An 18,088-nucleotide genomic window follows, 5' to 3' on the forward strand; every position below is an offset into this window, starting at 1 on the left:
TTTGTCATTTTGTGTCTTTTTTTGGTCATTTTTGTGTCTTTTTTTAGTCATTTTGTGTCTTTTGGTGTCTTTTTTTGGTCATTTTGTGTCTTTTTTTAGTCATTTTGTGTCTTTTGGTGTCTTTTTTGTCATTTTGTGTCTCTTTTTAGTCATGTTGTGTCCTTTAGTCCAACATAAAATGTGATTTTGTATCTTTTTTTACTTTCAAAACACTATCATGCTCAATAAAGAATGTTAAATGTTGCAAATGTGCATTAATTTCAGAGTACACTGAGACATTAAACTGCATCATTTTCAATTAAATTCTGGAAAAGTTGGTGTGTTCTCAAACTTTTGACCAGTAGTGTATTTTTAATAAAAGTGTATAGGAAGGTGGGTTCTGGTGTTTTAAGATCTTGTTTTATGATGGAGTGATGAACAGACGGTTCATAAACACAGCAGATAGAGTCGGAAGCTGTTGGGCCTTTTCACTCATACAAATAAAGATTATAAACGGTCATATTTCCTCTATTGCATGAATGAATGTGCAGACACATGGAGCAAACTGAACAATGCTCAAAATCACTCACTGTCTATACTCACAGCTCTGATGAATGGAGGGATGGTGTTTAAAATAAAGCAATAATCTAAAGTAACACGTTATCAGTGTGTGTTCTGATGGAGCTCACCTCACATTTATTGTAAAACTGTATGTTGTGTCTGCATGATGTGTCTGTTTTGACTGGCCATTGAAATTAAAGTGTTGATATATTTTCTATATGGACGTGGTAAAGATGATGATGATATGGTTGAATAAAACTACACGGTTGCTAAGCAACAGTGCATGGTTATTTGTTTTTACTGACCAGCGATATTACATCCACTCATGTCATGTGACAGTCCTTGTTTACTTCCTCAGAGTCAAATAGAGACAAAAGAGATGTTTTTTTCCCTTTTTGAATCCTTTGAGACAAAAAGAGAGGAGGTTTTTTGGTCATTTTGTGTCTTTTTTTGGTCATTTTGTGTCATTTTGTGTCTTTTTTGGTGAGTCTGTCTTCTCATTTTGTGTCTTTTTTGGTCATTTTGTGTCTTTTTTTGGTCATTTGAGTCTTTTTTGGTCATTTTGTGTCTTTTTTTGGTCATTTTGTGTCTTTTTTTAGTCATTTTGTGTCTTTTTTTGGTCATTTTGTGTCTTTTTTTAGTCCTTTAGTCCAACATAAATCATCTTATTTTTACTTTCAAAACACTATCATGCTCAATAAAGAATTTTTAATGTTGCAAATGTGAACAAAGGTTGCAAATATAACATATAAGAGGGTTACATCCAGTTCTATCATTTTACATTTACAGTTAGTTACTTTTTAAAATTGGTCTTTTGTAATATTAAATTGTAGGTCTTCATTAAATGTAAGCCATAATCATTATAATTAGAAGAAATTAAATAAATTAAGACATGAAGTGTTTCATTCTGTGTGTAATGGATCTATATAATGTGTCATTTCGACTTTTTGAATTGAATTATTGACAAAAATAAACTTAAATAAATAATATTCTAATTTATTGAGATGCACCTGTACAAGAAGTATAAGTTCTCAGGAACTACTGCAGTTTTAAAATAATTTTTGTCTCTGTGTCTTTTTTGTCTCTTTTTTGGTCATTTTGTGTCTTTTTTTGTCATTTTGTGTCTTCTGTGGGTTTTCTTTTGGTCAGTCTGTCTTCTCATTTTGTGTCTTTTTTGGTCATTTTGTGTCTTTTTTGGTGAGTCTGTCTTCTCATTTTGTGTCTTAGTAGTATAAGAAGTATAAGTTCTCAGGAACTACTGCAGTTTTAAAATAAAATGCTTAACAAATCCAACAAACAACTAGTTCTTGGGAGAAAAAATAATGACTAAAAGTTTTCTTTGGGTGTGAAAATGTACCTATCACATCTTATACAGACTAAAAGTGACTAACTATTAACAACACTGAATGATGGTCTTATAGTTATTGTCTCAAATAGCAAAAATAAAATAAATCTGTGTCTTTTTTGTCTCTTTCGGTCATTTTGGGTCTTCTTTTTGTCATTTTGTGTCTTTTCTGGTCATTTTGTGTCTTTTTTTTTGTCATTTTGTGTCTTTTTTGGTGAGTCTGTCTTCTCATTTTGTGTCTTTTTTTGTCATTTTGTGTCTTCTGTGGGTTTTTTTTGGTCAGTCTGTCTTCTCATTTTGTGTCTTTTTTGGTCATTTTATGTCTTTTTTGGTCATTTTGTGTCTTTTTTTGTCATTTTGTGTCTTTTTTGGTGAGTCTGTCTTCTCATTTTGTGTCTTTTTTGGTCATTTTATGTGTTTTTTGGTCATTTTTTGTCTTTTTTGGTGAGTCTGTCTTCTCATTTTGTGTCTTTTTTGGTCATTTTGTGTCTTTGTTTGGTCATTTTGTGTCTTTGTTTGGTCATTTTGTGTCTTTTTTGGTGAGTCTGTCTTCTCATTTTGTGTCTTTTTTTGTCATTTTGTGTCTTAGTAGTATAAGAAGTATAAGTTCTCAGGAACTACTGCAGTTTAAAAAAAAAAAACCACAGACACCACAATATGTTTAATATATCCTATCCATTTTTATTAAACAAAATTTCTGTAAAAACTCTTATTAAGTAGAAAGACAAATTTCCCTGTCAGTAGTTTGCTCCAGCTGTAGGGCCGCCCCCGATGACATCATCACACGCCGACTCATGACTCCGTCGTTTTCTGTTTCCACGTGTTTGTTGCTGTTCTCTACACTCACATACCATTCTTCTCTTCTAATTCACTTCCTAACAAGCTTTGTTAATAATCTGGTAATGCCGGATAAAGTGAAGTATCCCCGTGAATAACTTATAAAAGAAGAAAAACATTTCCTAAAAACAAACAATCACCTTGTTCCCCTACAGCTGATCACATAGAGAGAGGGGGGGTCATTTGTGTCTCAGTTCCTTTTTTTTTTGTCATTTTGTGTCTTTTTTGGTGAGTCTGTCTTCTCATTTTGTGTCTTTTTTTTGTCATTTTGTGTCTTTTTTTGTCATTTTGTGTCTTTTTTTTTTGTCATTTTGTGTCTTTTTTTTTTGTCATTTTGTGTCTTTTTTGGTCAGTCTGTCTTCTCATTTTGTGTCTTTTTTGGTCATTTTGTGTCTTTTTTTTGTCATTTTGTGTCTTTTTTGGTCAGTCTGTCTTCTCATTTTGTGTCTTTTTTGGTCATTTTGTGTCTTTTTTGGTGAGTCTGTCTTCTCAATTTGTGTCTTTTTTGGTCATTTTGTGTCTTTTTTTTGTCATTTTGTGTCTTTTCTTTCATTTTGTGTCTTTTTTTGTCATTTTGTGTCTTTGTTTGGTCATTTTGAGTCTTTTTTTGTCATCTTCTGTGGGTTTTTTTTTGGTCAGTCTGTCTTCTCATTTTGTGTCTTTTTTGGTCATTTTGTGTCTTTTTTTTGTCATTTGGTGTCTTTTTTTGTCATTTGGTGTCTTTTTTTGTCATTTTGTTTCTTTGTTTGGTCATTTTGTGTCTTCTGTGGGTTTTTTTTGGGTCAGTCTGTCTTCTCATTTTGTGTCTTTTTTGGTCATTTTATGTCTTTTTTGGTCAGTTGGTGTCTTTTTTGGTGAGTCTGTCTTCTCATTTTGTGTCTTTTTTGGTCATTTTATGTCTTTTTTGGTGAGTCTGTCTTCTCATTTTGTGTCTTTTTTGGTCATTTTGTGTCTTTTTTTGGTCATTTTGTGTCTTAGTAGTATAAGAAGTATAAGTTCTCAGGAACTACTGCAGTTTAAAAAAAAAACACAGACACCACAATATGTTTAATATATCCTTTATTTTTATTAAACAAAATTTCAGTAAAAACTCTTATTAAGTAGAAAGACAAATTTCCCTGTCAGTAGTTTGCTCCAGCTGTAGGGCCGCCCCCGATGACATCATCACACGCCGACTCATGACTCCGTCGTTTTCTGTTTCCACGTGTTTGTTGCTGTTCTCTACACTCACATAGCATTCTTCTCTTCTAATTCACTTCCTAACAAGCTTTGTTAATAATCTGGTAATGCCGGATAAAGTGAAGTATCCCCGTGAATAACTTATAAAAGAAGAAAAACATTTCCTAAAAACAAACAATTACCTTGTTCCCCTACAGCTGATCACATAGAGGGGGGGGGGGGGGGGGGGTGGGGGGGTCATTTGTGTCTCTGTGTCTTTTTTTGTCATTTTGTGTCTTTTTTTGTCATTTTGTGTCTTTTTTGGTCATTTTATGTCTTTTTTGGTCATTTTGTGTCTTTTTTGGTGAGTCTGTCTTCTCATTTTGTGTCTTTTTTGGTCATTTTATGTCTTTTTTGGTCATTTTGTGTCTTTTTTGGTCATTTTATGTCTTTTTTTGGTCATTTTGTGTCTTTTTTTGGTCATTTTGTGTCTTAGTAGTATAAGAAGTATAAGTTCTCAGGAACTACTGCAGTTTAAAAAAAAAACAAAGACACCACAATATGTTTAATATATCCTTTATTTTTATTAAACAAAATTTCAGTAAAAACTCTTATTAAGTAGAAAGACAAATTTCCCTGTCAGTAGTTTGCTCCAGCTGTAGGGCCGCCCCCGATGACATCATCACACGCCGACTAATGACTCCGTCGTTTTCTGTTTACACTCACATACCATTCTTCTCTTCTAATTCACTTCCTAACAAGCTTCGTTAATAATCTGGTAATGCCGGATAAAGTGAAGTATCCCCGTGAATAACTTATAAAAGAAGAAAAACATTTCCTAAAAACAAACTTGTACATTATCTTGTTCCCCTACAGCTGATCACATGTCCTCGTTCGTTCCCTCCTACTGAATTAGTGCCGCGAGAAAGAACGAGCCCGTGTCGACTAACTCTTCACCGACTCTTGTGTCACAGCGGGAGAAAAGTTGACAGTATATAGTGTCAAAACTACAGCGTAGACAGCAGTGTCTGTTACGAAGGCGTTAAGAAAGAAACCGAGCGGTGAGCAGGTGCACCGTGGCAGTGTTTTCAACTATTATTCTCTTTTTTTTTTTTCCTTTTTCTCTTACAAAAAAAGAAAGAAAGAAAGAAAGAAAGAAAAGAAAAGAAGGAAGCTACACGATTATCATCACAAAATAAAATCTCTTTGGCATAGAATACCCACCCGAAAGCGTAAACACACACATACACACACACACTCGAACACACTCACATGCGCACACACAAACACACACACTCTTAAAAGGTTCTCTAACAGAAACCTACAAGCATCGTCATAGTTATAATCAGCAAAATTATGCTATAAAACAAAGTTGAGCCCTGTTAAGATTATGAGTCCCGTACTCAGTGATAATTGCATATATTACATCAGGCTGAGAGCAGAGCCAAAAACTCTACTGACGACTAGATTTTCTTCTTTGTCCCATTAGGTCAGCTCCTCCGCTTCCTTGTCCACCTTCTTGTCTCCTCAGGGGTCTGCAAGGACAGCAGGAAGACACAGAAATGAGTCCACAACATCAGTCTTATTGGGAAAATAATACATTCACAAACAAAATGTTGCTCAGTTAGCTTCTTGATTGAATGGAGCTCATATTAAATGCTCTAAAAATAAATAAATAAATAAAAGCAATAGGTTCTTTTAAAGATAACATATTCAACAGTAGAGGTGGGAATCCCCAGAGGTCCCATGATACAATTTTTTTTTATAATTCTCTTCTTATTTAGAAAGGCAAATTTCCATCACATACATCAATTACAGCCATAATCATTCAATTATTCTTCTGGGGTTTTCTTTTACAGACCATTCATTTTCAGTTGGGAACAAAAAAAACAAACTCACCACTTGAGACCCATGATACGTTTTTATCCCGATACTTGGGTCACGATGTGATTTTATTATGATTTTAAGCATTTTGCGATATGCTGCATAATAATAGCCTGGGTATACCCAGACTGCCTTGCGCGCTCGAATTTGATTTCGAACCTCCAGGCCGTCTGGAAACCAAGCGATTATCTTAGCCCTGTTTTAGGGATCCAATCACAGAGCGGGGAGGGACGGTGAGACGATGACGCGTACTACTCGGCACTTGGAAGCTTTCCGGATCCAACATGGCTGCTGCGGACGCGAAACTCTCTTTAGCTGTAGATGGTGTTTTAAATAGTTTAGAGCGAAAGTTGAAAGGCGAAAGGTCTCTCGGCAGCTCCGCTGTCCCCCGGCTCGTAGCGAGATCACCGGTAGCGGGACTATTAGCGCCGCACGGGCGGTTTCTGCGGCTCGTTGCGCCGAGCCGGTGAGACCGCCGGTCACCGCCGGTGATCTCGCTCCGAATCGGGGGACAGCGGAGCCCCCAGAGACCCGCAGCAGCTTGTTTATTGCCCATAAAATCAGTGGATGTGTGTGGCTGAATGACATGAGGGGGAATAAAGCGTGAAAATAAATAATCTTGCAGAAAGCGAGAACTGGAGAAGCAAAGCAGCAACACTCTCTCACAGACACACACACAACAAACATCCATCTCTGTTGCTCTACTACGTCATCTGGTATAACTGATCTGATTGGCTAAGAGCTACCTACAGACGCTTTGATAGACATTCTAAGCGTCCAATAAACGGCTCCGGAGGATCGTAAACCACACCTCCTCTACGGAGAAATACATTGTAGGTGTCCAGACCTAATCTCCAATGAGATTTGGTCTGGTGTTAGCCAGGCTAGCATAATAATGCATATTGCGATACAATATAATGCGATTTAACTGTTTAACTGCATTTTGTGTTGATGAAATTAAATTAAATCAGGAATTGTTGTGAACAGACTGACCAACAACTAATCAGTCAAACTGAACTGAACTGATATCAAACATGTGGACGACAACAACTGCAGCATTTTATCAAACTTTCCTCAACTTTAAGCTTCACTGCTCTGAATTTTTTTGAATGTAACATAAAAAAAGCCTACATTTGCAGTATCTCAACAACTTCACACTATTCTGATGCCTATAGATTCCTCAGATCTTCTAGTTTCATATGAGTATCTCCAGTATATTCTTGAGCCCGCTACGGCCTCCAGAAAAAAAATGGCGAAAATACTAATGGCCGGCTGGCAGAACACTAAATATCGATACTTGGCGGCCATGAATCATTATAATATTGCCACGTAAAATATTGCGATACGATGCTGTATCGATTTTTTCCCCACCTCTATTTGATAAAATATAAGCGCAGATAAAACTAAATTTATGAGATTAAAGACTTGAATATAAATTAATACATCAATATTATCAGCACTCAAATTGGGAGGCTGTGTAAAGCATTAAGAAGAAACAGAGTTTGAACAGAAGATATATTGTCGTCATACAGTTTTCAGTTGAATATGTTAAAAATTATTAGCAAATCATTGCACTCAAAAACTTTTTAATCGAACTGCGGTTGTACTCAAAAAACTTTACGTGCCTCTTATTAAGTTTTGAAACAGCTTTGCCATTTTGTGCCAAAAAAAATCCCTCAAAACATAAATTTCCTGGCCCTTTTCCATCTGGAAAAAAATATATTCCTACTTTTAGGTGAGTAAACCTTCATTTCTGATAGTTTCATAAACTTAGACTGTTCAAGACATTCATTTCAATGGGTCGTTGGTTCAATGGTACAATGTTTCCTACAGGCAACAGTCAGACAGGAAACCGGTTAAAAAAGTTCCTTTTATAATGTTTTTAAATTTAAAATGTTATGTATTGTACCCTGTTGAAGCTACTGAATCTTTTACACATGTTGATTAAATGAAATATGTTAAAATTCATTTTAAAAACTCTCTTTTCACTTGTGCACCGTTATGGTACAATGTTGCCTACAGGCAATAAACCCCAAAAACTTCAAAAAAGAAAAAAAGGATTATAACATTTCTTTAGATTATGTTTATTTAGTCTATTTTAAGACAAAAAAACACTCCAAACATTGTTTTCCTAAATGTGTACCATAGAGGGTTAATTTTAAAAACAAAGCTCAGGGGATTTAGATTAACGACAGCTGATCCTGATTGTTTGCATACTGACCTTTAATATTCAGCGGGGTACATTTGTCTGTCGTAGGCCATGCTGGCTCCGTATTCGTCCTGCATCATCCCTGCGTCCATGCCGTCCATGGGCATGTCACCTGGATACCCTCCGTAACCTTGGAAACCAGCGTCCAGCTCTGCAAGAGATCACAACATTTGCTTTAATTTATTTTACTTGCTACACACCAAGTTTATTACAGTAAACGAAAACGTTAACGAAATAACGAAAACTAGAATTGAAAAAACATTTTCGTTAACTGAAATAAAAATAAAAACGAGAGGTTTTAAACAACGATAACTAACTGGAACTGTAATTTGTGGTTACAAAACTAACTAAAACTAACTGAAATTATAGTGAAAATGTCCTTAGTTTTCGTCTTTGTCAACTTTTTTCATACGTAAACCTTTTTGGTTGATATGAAATCTATTTCATCTATCTGGTTTTATGACTTAATAAACTTATTGGGGCTGAGATGGATAGTAAAAGGAAATAAAGGCAACATTTTATTGTGACTTTTTTTTATCTGGCACCCAACAAATACCCCATTACAAAAAAACTAACACTAAAACTAATAAAAACTAAACTAAAACTAAGCATTTTCCAAAAAATAAAAACAAATTAAAACTAGCAAACCCACTCTAAAAACTAACTAAAACTAACTGAATTTGAAAACAAAAATTGACAACGAAATTAAAACTAAAACTAATGAAAATAGATAAAAACCTATTATAACCTTGCTACACACTGGAAAAACAGATTGTATTTAATTTAATCTGACACGTGAGTTACTAGTGCTGTCGGTGTAAAAATATGGAATTCCCAAATACAGGATTTAAAAGTTGTCCAGATATTAATAGATTTAAAAGTCATCTTAAAACCTATTTTTATTCCTTGGCTTTTAACCACGCATGAGACTCTGCTCTTGTTTTTAGTGTTTTATGGTTTGCTTTTATTTATTGTTTTTTTAAAAAAAGCAATGAATCTATTTATTTTAGTGTTTATTCCTGTTTTATTTATTTTATTGTCTCTTGTTCTGTTTGTTTATGTACAGCACTTTGTTGCGGCTGTGGTTGTTTTAAAGTGCTTCACAAATAAAGTTGAGTTGAGTTAAAAAAAATGTACAAATGCAGAAAAAATTGTCAATATGTACTTGAAACTTAAACTGATTGTTTATGATCAGTTGTTTTTTGTTCTTTTGTTTTCGAGATGTAAACATGTACTTTTGTTTGTTTTTTGTCTTGTTTGTTTTTGTTGTTTTAAGTGTTTTGTTATAATCAAAGTTTTGTGGGTGTAGGCTACTGAAAATCAATTGTATGTGATGTCAGACCATCTTTTTTTATTTTTATAATGTTTTTATATTTTGTTCAAGTAGGGGGCAGACAAATACAAGACATTTTTTCCTCTAGCTGCTTCTTTCTAATCATGAAGGTATAGAGAGTGTCTCTGTTCACATTTTGTTGTCCACCTTCACGAAAGGAACAAATAAATAAATAAATAAAACTTCTACCTGTATCTTTATTTTATTTGTTTTTTATTTCATTTTATTTATTTTAGTTTATTTTTGCCTCTCTTTCTATATATTATTCAGTCTATGTGAAGTGTTTAATTGCCTCTGCTGTCATGTATGTTCTCTGTTTTGTGTCTGTTTGAAAATGAATAAAATATTGGTTAATAAATAAATAAATAAATAAAATAGCAACAGTAGAAACTGGCTGAAATCATTTTAGGCACCTTTTCAGAACAAAGTGATGACAGAGTGAGAAGAGTCTCTCTGCTCTGAGGAGACAGAAAATACCAAAACCATAAAAGGAGAAAAGTTGAGAAGAGAAGGACTTAAGAAGGAATTAAGAGAAAGATGGAAACACAGATAAGGAAACACCAGGAAGGAGAGAAAAACTTTTGGACTTGGCAACGAGGAATAGTGATGTAATAACCCTGTAAACCCCGGATCGGTTCAGGCTGTGCATTTTACTCACTAGTACAGAGAACTCAAAAATGTCTGTTGTGCAGTTTTAACTTTAAATTTTTTAAAGTTAAATAAGTTGTTTTTAAAAACAACAACAACAATGACATATTGTCATGTGACTGTGAAGCTTTGAATGACTCAGCTGAGACCAACAGTTGATTAAAGTGGCAAATCTACAAGAAAAAAAATGCGCAGATTTATGAGATTTAAAGTGGTGAATCTGGGAGAAAAAAGTTGCTTTTCCCCCACTTTTTTCTCGTAAATCTGCGCCTTTTTTCGCACAGATTTGCCACTTTAAATCTCTTAAATCTGCGATTTTTTTCTTGACGGCACAAGAGGGCAAAGGTCAAATAAAGTCAAAACTTCTATATAGATAGAATATTAACCCTTTATCAGGCAAAGAACTATATTTGGTAACTTCAGGTAATATTTCGAGAAAAAAGTTGCAAATTTACTAGATTAAAGTGGCAAATCTACTAGAAAAAAAGTCACAGATATAAGAGATTTAAAGTGGCAAATCTGTGCGAAAAAAGTTGCAGATTTCCGAGAAAAAAGTGGGGAAAAAGCTACTTTTTTTCTCCCAGATTCACCACTTTAACCCTTAATAGGACACTCATTGAAATACTTGCAAATTCCAAATTTCAACCCTAGAGAATATTGGAGGATATTACATACAGCCAGAATGTGTAAAAAAACATACGAAAATAATATTTTGAGAAAAAAGTTTACGAGATTAAAGTGGCATATCTACGAGGAAAAAAATGCGTAGATTTATGAGATTTAAAGTGGTGAATCTGGGAGAAAAAAGTAATTTTAACATTAAATTGTTTCAACCATTTAAATTATCATTTTTAAAAACAACAACAATGACATATTGTCATGTGACTGTTGGTCTCAGCTGAGTCATTCACAGCTTCAGGAGTGCAGAATATAATGATTTTTTACAAGATGTGTTTTTGTGTTCATGGTTTATTTATGACAGAATTAAAGTGTTACTGTCTTGAGCTCAGATTTAGTTACTTTTACTGAAGGGAAGTGTTCGTTCCACATGATTCGTTCAAGGACGTCTGGCAGTGTTTTTATAGTTTCTGGCTACATCAAATGGTGTAATTAGGGATTTTTCTTTTTAAGAAAACATGGCTTTGAAACTATCCAGCTGCTTGTGGTGTTCAGAGGGTTAGGAGAACAAAGACAAAGTAAATGAGATAAGATTGGTTTGATGTGACTTGGCCATAAACAGGAAGTCTTCTGGAGGAAAAAATAAGAAAACATGACAACAAAAATGTCAAAATTTGTGATCAGTGATCTGAAGAAGAAATGAGTGTAAGAAAGTAGAAAGTTGAAAAAATAAATAAAAATCAATGTACATATTCGTCAGCTCTGTCTCCTGTGTTCATGTGATAATGTGTTTTAGTCTTTTTGGTTATTTAATGTCTTTTTTGGGCCATTTTGTGTCTTTTTGTGGTCATTTTTGTCATTTTGTGGTCAATTTTGAGTCCTTTATCGCTTAATTTTACGTAATTTTTTGGTCATTTTGTGTCCTTTTTTGTTCATTTTGTGTTTTTTTTGTCATTTTGTGTCTTTTCTGGTGAATTTGTCTTTTTTGGTCATTTTGTTTCTTTTTCTGGGCTATTTTGTGTCTTTTTTTGGTAATTTTTTGTCTTTTTTGGTCAATTTGTGTCTTTTTGTGGTCAATTTTGAGTCATTTTTTGCTTAATTTTATGTAATTTTTTTGTCATTTTGTGTCATTTTTTAAAAATCATTTTGTGGTCAATTTGATTCTTTTTTGGGTAATTTTGTGTCTTTTCTGACAAATCCCAAAGTAGCAAGTTGTTACTTTACACACAGCAAAAATGTCAAAATTTGTGATCAGTGATCTGAAGAAGAAATGAGAGTAAGAAAGTAGAAAGTTTTCAAAAAGTAAATAAAAATCAATGTACAAATTCAGGCTCCCAGAAGACCACATCCGGTTTACTTATTATTATTATTATTTATTTATTTTTCTTCCTTTGGCTTCCCTTGTATTTTGTCTACACCCTGTAGCTAAAACACTTATTTACTTATTACATACAAGAATCCTCAGTTACTTATTTATTTTTTATTATTATTATTTATTTATTTTCACCTTATTTTTTACTTTTTTTAAATTATTATTATTTTTTGATTTACACATTGTTTGTTAGTCACCCAATCATGTTCCTATTGGGCCATAAATATAAAATAAGAAAACATCCTAGGAGGCAGACTGTATGTGTTGCTCTTCATTCTTCATGATGCACAGTATTTCTATTGTATCGATATGTTTATATTTTCAATTGTGATGCGGATGTGAGGTGATACTCCATGTAATTATAACATTGGTTCCTGTTCTAATGTGCCTTACCTCCTAATAAAAATATTAAGAAAAAAATAAAAATCAATGTAGGCTGGGCTTGTGCTGCACAAGTTATATAACCGCTACTAAAAAAAAAAAATTGTTTTGCTCGCAAATGATGATAGTAAATGGAATCTGCTGCAGGGAGGCAACCTGTTGGCAGATTACAGCATTTTTATTCCCTGTGCTGCAGTGACCCAGAGCTGAGGAATGTGCTGCATGTGCACATTTCAAACATGGCTACTCACCATCTGGATAGGGTCCGTCCATGTTGGGGCCAGCACTGACACTGTTGTGGGCCTGCAGGGAGGTCACAAGAGGGCAAAGGTCAAATAAAGTCAAAACTTCTATATAGATAGTTTATTAACCCTTCATCAGGCAAAAAACTATATTTGGTAACTTCAGGTAATATTTCGAGAAAAAAGTGGCAAATCTACAAGAAAAAAAGTCGCAGATTTAAGAGATTTAAAGTGGCAAATCTGTGCGAAAAAAGTCGCAGATTTACGAGAAAAAAGTGGGAAAAAAGCAGCTTTTTTTCTCCCAGATTCACCACTTTAACCCTTAATAGGACACTCATTGAAATACTTGCAAATTTCAACCCTAGAGAATATTGGAGGATATTACATACTGCCAGAATGTGTAAAAAAGCATACGAAAATAATATTTTGAGAAAAAAGTTTACGAGATTTAAAGTGGTGAATCTGGGAGAAAAAAGTTGCTTTTTTCCCACTTTTTTCTCGTAAATCTGCGACTTTTTTCGCACAGATTTGCCACTTTAAATCTCTTAAATCTGCGCATTTTTTTCTTGAGGGCACAAGAGGGCAGAGGTCAAATAAAGTCAAAACTTCTATATAGATAGTTTATTAACCCTTTATCAGGCAAAGAACTATATTTGGTAACTTCAGGTAATATTTCGAGAAAAAAGTTGCAAATTTACTAGATAAAAGTGGCAAATCTACAAGAAAAAAAGTTGCAGATTTACGAGAAGAAAAGTGGGAAAAAAAGCAACTTTTTTCTCCCAGATTCACCACTTTAAATCTCATAAATCTGCCCTTTTTTTTTTTTTTGCCACTTTAACCCTTAATAGGACACTCATTGAAATACTTGCAATTCCAAATTTCAACCCTAGAGAATATTGGAGGATATAACATACTGCCAGAATGTGTAAAAAAACCATACGAAAATAATATTTTGAGAAAAAAGTTTACAAGATTAAAGTGGCAAATCTACAAGAAAAACATTCGCAGATTTATGAGATTTAAAGTGGTGAATCTGGGAGAAAAAAAGTTGCTTTTTCCCCACTTTTTTCTCGTAAATCTGCGCCTTTTTTCGCACAGATTTGCCACTTTAAATCTCTTAAATCTGCGACTTTTTTTCTTGTAGGTTTGCTACTTTAATCTAGTAAATTTGCAACTTTTTTCTCGAAAGATTACCTGACTCTAACTACCAAATATAGTTCTTTGCCTGACAAAGGGTGAACTCAAAGTGTTAAAATTAAAGATTTTGCAATCTTGCAAACCAAATATTACTAATAGCTATGAGCATCAGACAAAGGTGAGATTTAAACCCAAAGCATTGAAAGAAATAAAAAAATGTCTATTTTAATATTCAGTTGTCATGTCCCAGCAGTGGGGGGCGCCACACACTCACCATCTCCCAGCCAACGGGGTCGTTCTTGAACAGAGTGTGTGTGAGCTCCACGGACACTCGCTTCTTGTAGTCGGAGTTCTTGTCCTCGGAGATGCGGAAGAGCACAGCAGCAGCGTAGGTAGCTGAGGGGAGAAGGAGCAGGACACATTCAGACATGCATTTTACATTTACATTTAGTCATTTAGCAGACGCTTTTATCCAAAGCGACTCACAGGAAGAGTAAAAGCAAACAATCAAGGTATAGTGCAATAAGAGCTATAAGTGCATCAATAAGTGCTAGTGACAATTCTTTGAGGAGTAGAACTATCGTGTGGTGCTAGGCAAGGTTATAATAATTTTGTATTTTTCATTAGTTTTAGTTTCGTTGTGAATTTTTGTTCTCAAATTCAGTTAGTTTTAGTTAGTTTTAAGAGTCAGTTTTCTAGTTTTAGTTTAGTTTTTAGTTTTTGAAAATGCTTAGTTTTAGTTTAGTTTTTATTAGTTTTAGTGTTAGTTTTAGTTTTTTTTGTAATGGGCTATGTGTTGGGTGCCAGATTCAAAGTGGTCATAATACATTTTGCCTTTATTTCCTTTGGTTTATCATCTCAGCCCCGATAAGGTTATTAACTGTTTTGTATTTTGGTTCTAGTGTAAACATCCCAGTCTCAGTAAACATAATCACCATGTGTTGCATGTTCAAATAGAAACACTGAATTATGAATGAAAAAAAGTTGACAAAAAACGAAAACTAAGGACATTTCCACTATAATTTTAGTTAGTTTTAGTTAGTTTTGTAACCACAAAATACAGTTTCAGTTAGTTATCATTTTTCTAAAAACTAGTTTTTATTTTTATTTCAGTTAACGAAAATGTTTTTTCAATTCTAGTTTTCGTTATTTCGTTAGTTTTCGTTAACTATAATAACCTTGGTGCTAGGAGAGAAGATGCTCTCTGACGAGCTCGGTCTTCAGGAGTATGCACAAAAACCTGCCCCTCCATCTTCATAATAATAATAATAATAATAATAATAATAATAATGTGTAAGAGTTCCACATTTTAGTCCTGACTACACCTGAAGGAACATACAAGCTTTAGTGCTGATTCTAGTTACTGCAGGAGTAGTTTCCTTCGGTAACGCTTTATATTAAGGTCCTTGTAATAACCATTAATTAACAAGTAATAAGGCACTTGTGAGTCCTTACAAGATGCTTATTAACATTATTGTGTGTTTATAAGCTTATATGTATATATATGCTTATAATATATACATATTGTACTTAAAGTTACTATTTTGTAAGTGGTATCTTCAGCATCTTTCAGATACTCTCAACAACCATGTTGGCTGAAAATGTAAACTTACCTGCAGGTTGTTCTGTGTTAAATTGGCATTTTTTTAAAAACTCTTATTTTATTTTAATACCTCATGCAGTCATACCACCCATAAAGGGTAATTTAAACTCTAATTAACCCCATGGTGTAATTGAATAAAGTGCAGTCTACTATACGTCATTCTGAAATGCAGTGTAGTAAAAGCATAAAATGGACCTGGTCCTGCAGAGTGAAGTACCTGGAAACTGCACTTACAGGAAGTACAGCACTTGAGTAAATTGACTTTGTTCTTTTCCACCTATGACTAAACGCTACATTACGGTAAGCTAATCGCAGTGCATTATCTATCCGGGTGTCCTACCGATGCCCTCGTTGTTGGAATGCAGCAGGTCCATCAGCGGAGCCGAGGCGCCCTCGCTGTCGATGATCTCAGCCGACCGCTTGTCCAGGGCGAGCTCGCACAGGAGGCCTGCCGCCACGCGCTTCACGTTGTCCACGGGAGAGTAGAGCAGCTGGAGAGGGGAGGGGTGGAGGAAGTGAAATTAGCTCAGGAAATGAATTATCAAGATGAGGAAATGTGAGCGATTGGTAGGGCTGGGCGATATGGCCCTAAAAGAATATCACGATATTGTGATTGTGCCTGCAGGCAGAAAAGAGAAGAAAAGATATGGTCATAACAACGTTTTGTTTATGTTAAATGTGTTTAACCCTTTGATGAACAACATATTTTAACCCCTTTTAATGCACAACATGGGTCGAAAATGACCCGCATTCATTCCCTTCATGTTATTTAATGCTGCTGTGTGTTTCTGTGCTCTATCTTTTAATATCAACTATTTTATGATTGAATATTCCAAGTATTCTTTAAATATCTTGTTTTTGATAACAACAGATCATTATTTCCATTTTGCCTCTCATACTTTATGAAGAAAAAAAGGTTCTGTATTATTAGCCAAGAAGTTAGCTAAGTAGTTAGCTTAGCAAGCTACTCAGCTAAAAAATGGATATGTTGTGCATTAGAGTAGTGATACAAAAGGGATTTTTTTTTAAATGAATAAAGGAAAACATAACATTTGGATGTATGATGACCAAAAATAAACTAATTGAGCAAAACCTGGAATACTGAATGATGAAATTAATTTATTGCAAATATGTAGAACATAGAAACTCTGTCGGGTCAATTTAGACCATGTTGTGCATCAAAGAGTAGAGCAGCTGGAGAGGGAAGTGGAGGAAGTGAAATTAGCTCAGGAAATGAATTATCAAGATGAGGAAATGTGAGCGATTGGTAGGGGTGGGCGATATGGCCCTAAAAGAATATCACGATATTTCAGGCTATTTTTGCGATAACGATATTCTTGACTATTAGGAAATACTTAAAAAGATATAGAAAATATGATTTTTTTTAGGCTGTATAAATAAATAAAAATCTAAAATGTAGTGTGAAGTGCAAATCTAAAAAAAAAAATTTTTTTTTTTTAAATATTTTTTTTTATTTTTTTTTTACATAGGTGTGTTATCTCGAAATAACGAGATACTATCTCGAAATAACGAGATATTATCTCGTAATTACGAGATATTATCTCGAAATAATGAGATAATATCTGAAGAAAAAAACATTTTGGAAGATTTTTTTTTTTTAAATTCTTTTTTTTTTTTTTACATAGGTGTGTTATCTCGAAATAACGAGATATTATCTCGTAATTACGAGATATTATCTCGAAATAATGAGATAATATCTGAAGAAAAAAAACATTTTGGAAGATTTTTTTTTTTACATATGTGTATTATCTCGAAATAATGAGATATTATCTTGAAATAACGAGATATGATCTCGAAATAACAAGATAACATCTCAAAAAAAAATTTCTTCACTTGCGGTTTAGGGCTTCCGTACAAATCTCAACAGTTGCCAAATACAAAAAAAATTACTCTTGACTCTATGAGTATGAGCAAATAATAAAAAATAACCATTTAGGGGTTCCGGGGGCATATTTTAATGAAATTTTGTAAAGGAGAAAAAAGGTTCAAGGCATCTTATATTGACAGTCTTCTTGTAAATTCTGTGGTGGATTCTCTTAACACACTGTGCTCTTATTTTGAAAGCCCCATGTGTTTAGCGACAGAGAGTAAGTAGCTTTTTGTGATTAAAACAACTTTAACCACTACATCAAGAAGTAGGAATGTTGCCAATATCATGATATGCATTTTTTTAACCATAAAAAAATATACAGATATTATTGTGAACGATACGATATGGCACAGCCCTAGTGATTGGGTTTCCTCCGTTACCTGAACAAACAGGGGAATCGTCTGCAGGTCGGCGATCTCGGCTCTGTTGACGGGATCTCTGGCCAGGATGTGCAGCGCTCCTGTGGCGCCCTCCACAATCTCCTCCATCTTCACTCCATCCTGGAGAGTAGGAAGAGAAGAAGGACAGAGAAATTCATAAATAATTCACAACTACTTATTCCCACAATCAGTGGCGGTTCTACACAGGGGCCTACAGGGGAAACCTTTACAAGGAATGTCTTATTTTTATGTTCATGGAGCTACGATTTTAAATTAATCTTGTGAACTATCAGTTAAATAGTCGAGTCTTTGCAGGTGGGTACGTAAACCACCTTCAAAATAAAAGCACTGCGGTTGTATTGATTTGTAATTTCTGGGTAACCTTGTGACTGTTCTTATACGTTTGGACGGGTTGATGGCTAATTTGGCTGTACTAGTACTTGTACTCTGTGCAATGACAATAAAGGGGCTATTCATTCATTATTCATTCATGTCACTGACCATAAGCAT

At 34.2% G+C, this 18,088-nt stretch overlaps 1 protein-coding gene across 1 annotated transcript in view; it reads right to left on the minus strand.

Moving 5' to 3' along the window:
- Positions 1-4,451: 4,451 nt before the first annotated feature.
- jupa (junction plakoglobin a) overlaps positions 4,452-18,088 on the minus strand; it is a 53,383-nt gene continuing 39,746 nt past the window's right edge. The window contains exons 11-16 of the mRNA XM_059350484.1: positions 17,579-17,698; positions 15,648-15,798; positions 13,979-14,100; positions 12,577-12,628; positions 7,986-8,124; positions 4,452-5,415 (exon numbers count right to left, since the gene is read on the minus strand). Of these exons, the coding sequence (XP_059206467.1) occupies positions 7,988-8,124; positions 12,577-12,628; positions 13,979-14,100; positions 15,648-15,798; positions 17,579-17,698 (582 nt within the window). The 3' untranslated portion in view covers positions 4,452-5,415; positions 7,986-7,987. The remainder of the gene's footprint in view (positions 5,416-7,985; positions 8,125-12,576; positions 12,629-13,978; positions 14,101-15,647; positions 15,799-17,578; positions 17,699-18,088) is intronic.

Source organism: Centropristis striata, chromosome 1 (genome assembly GCF_030273125.1).
Source record: "Centropristis striata isolate RG_2023a ecotype Rhode Island chromosome 1, C.striata_1.0, whole genome shotgun sequence".
In the NCBI taxonomy this organism is placed as follows: Eukaryota; Metazoa; Chordata; class Actinopteri; order Perciformes; family Serranidae; genus Centropristis; species Centropristis striata.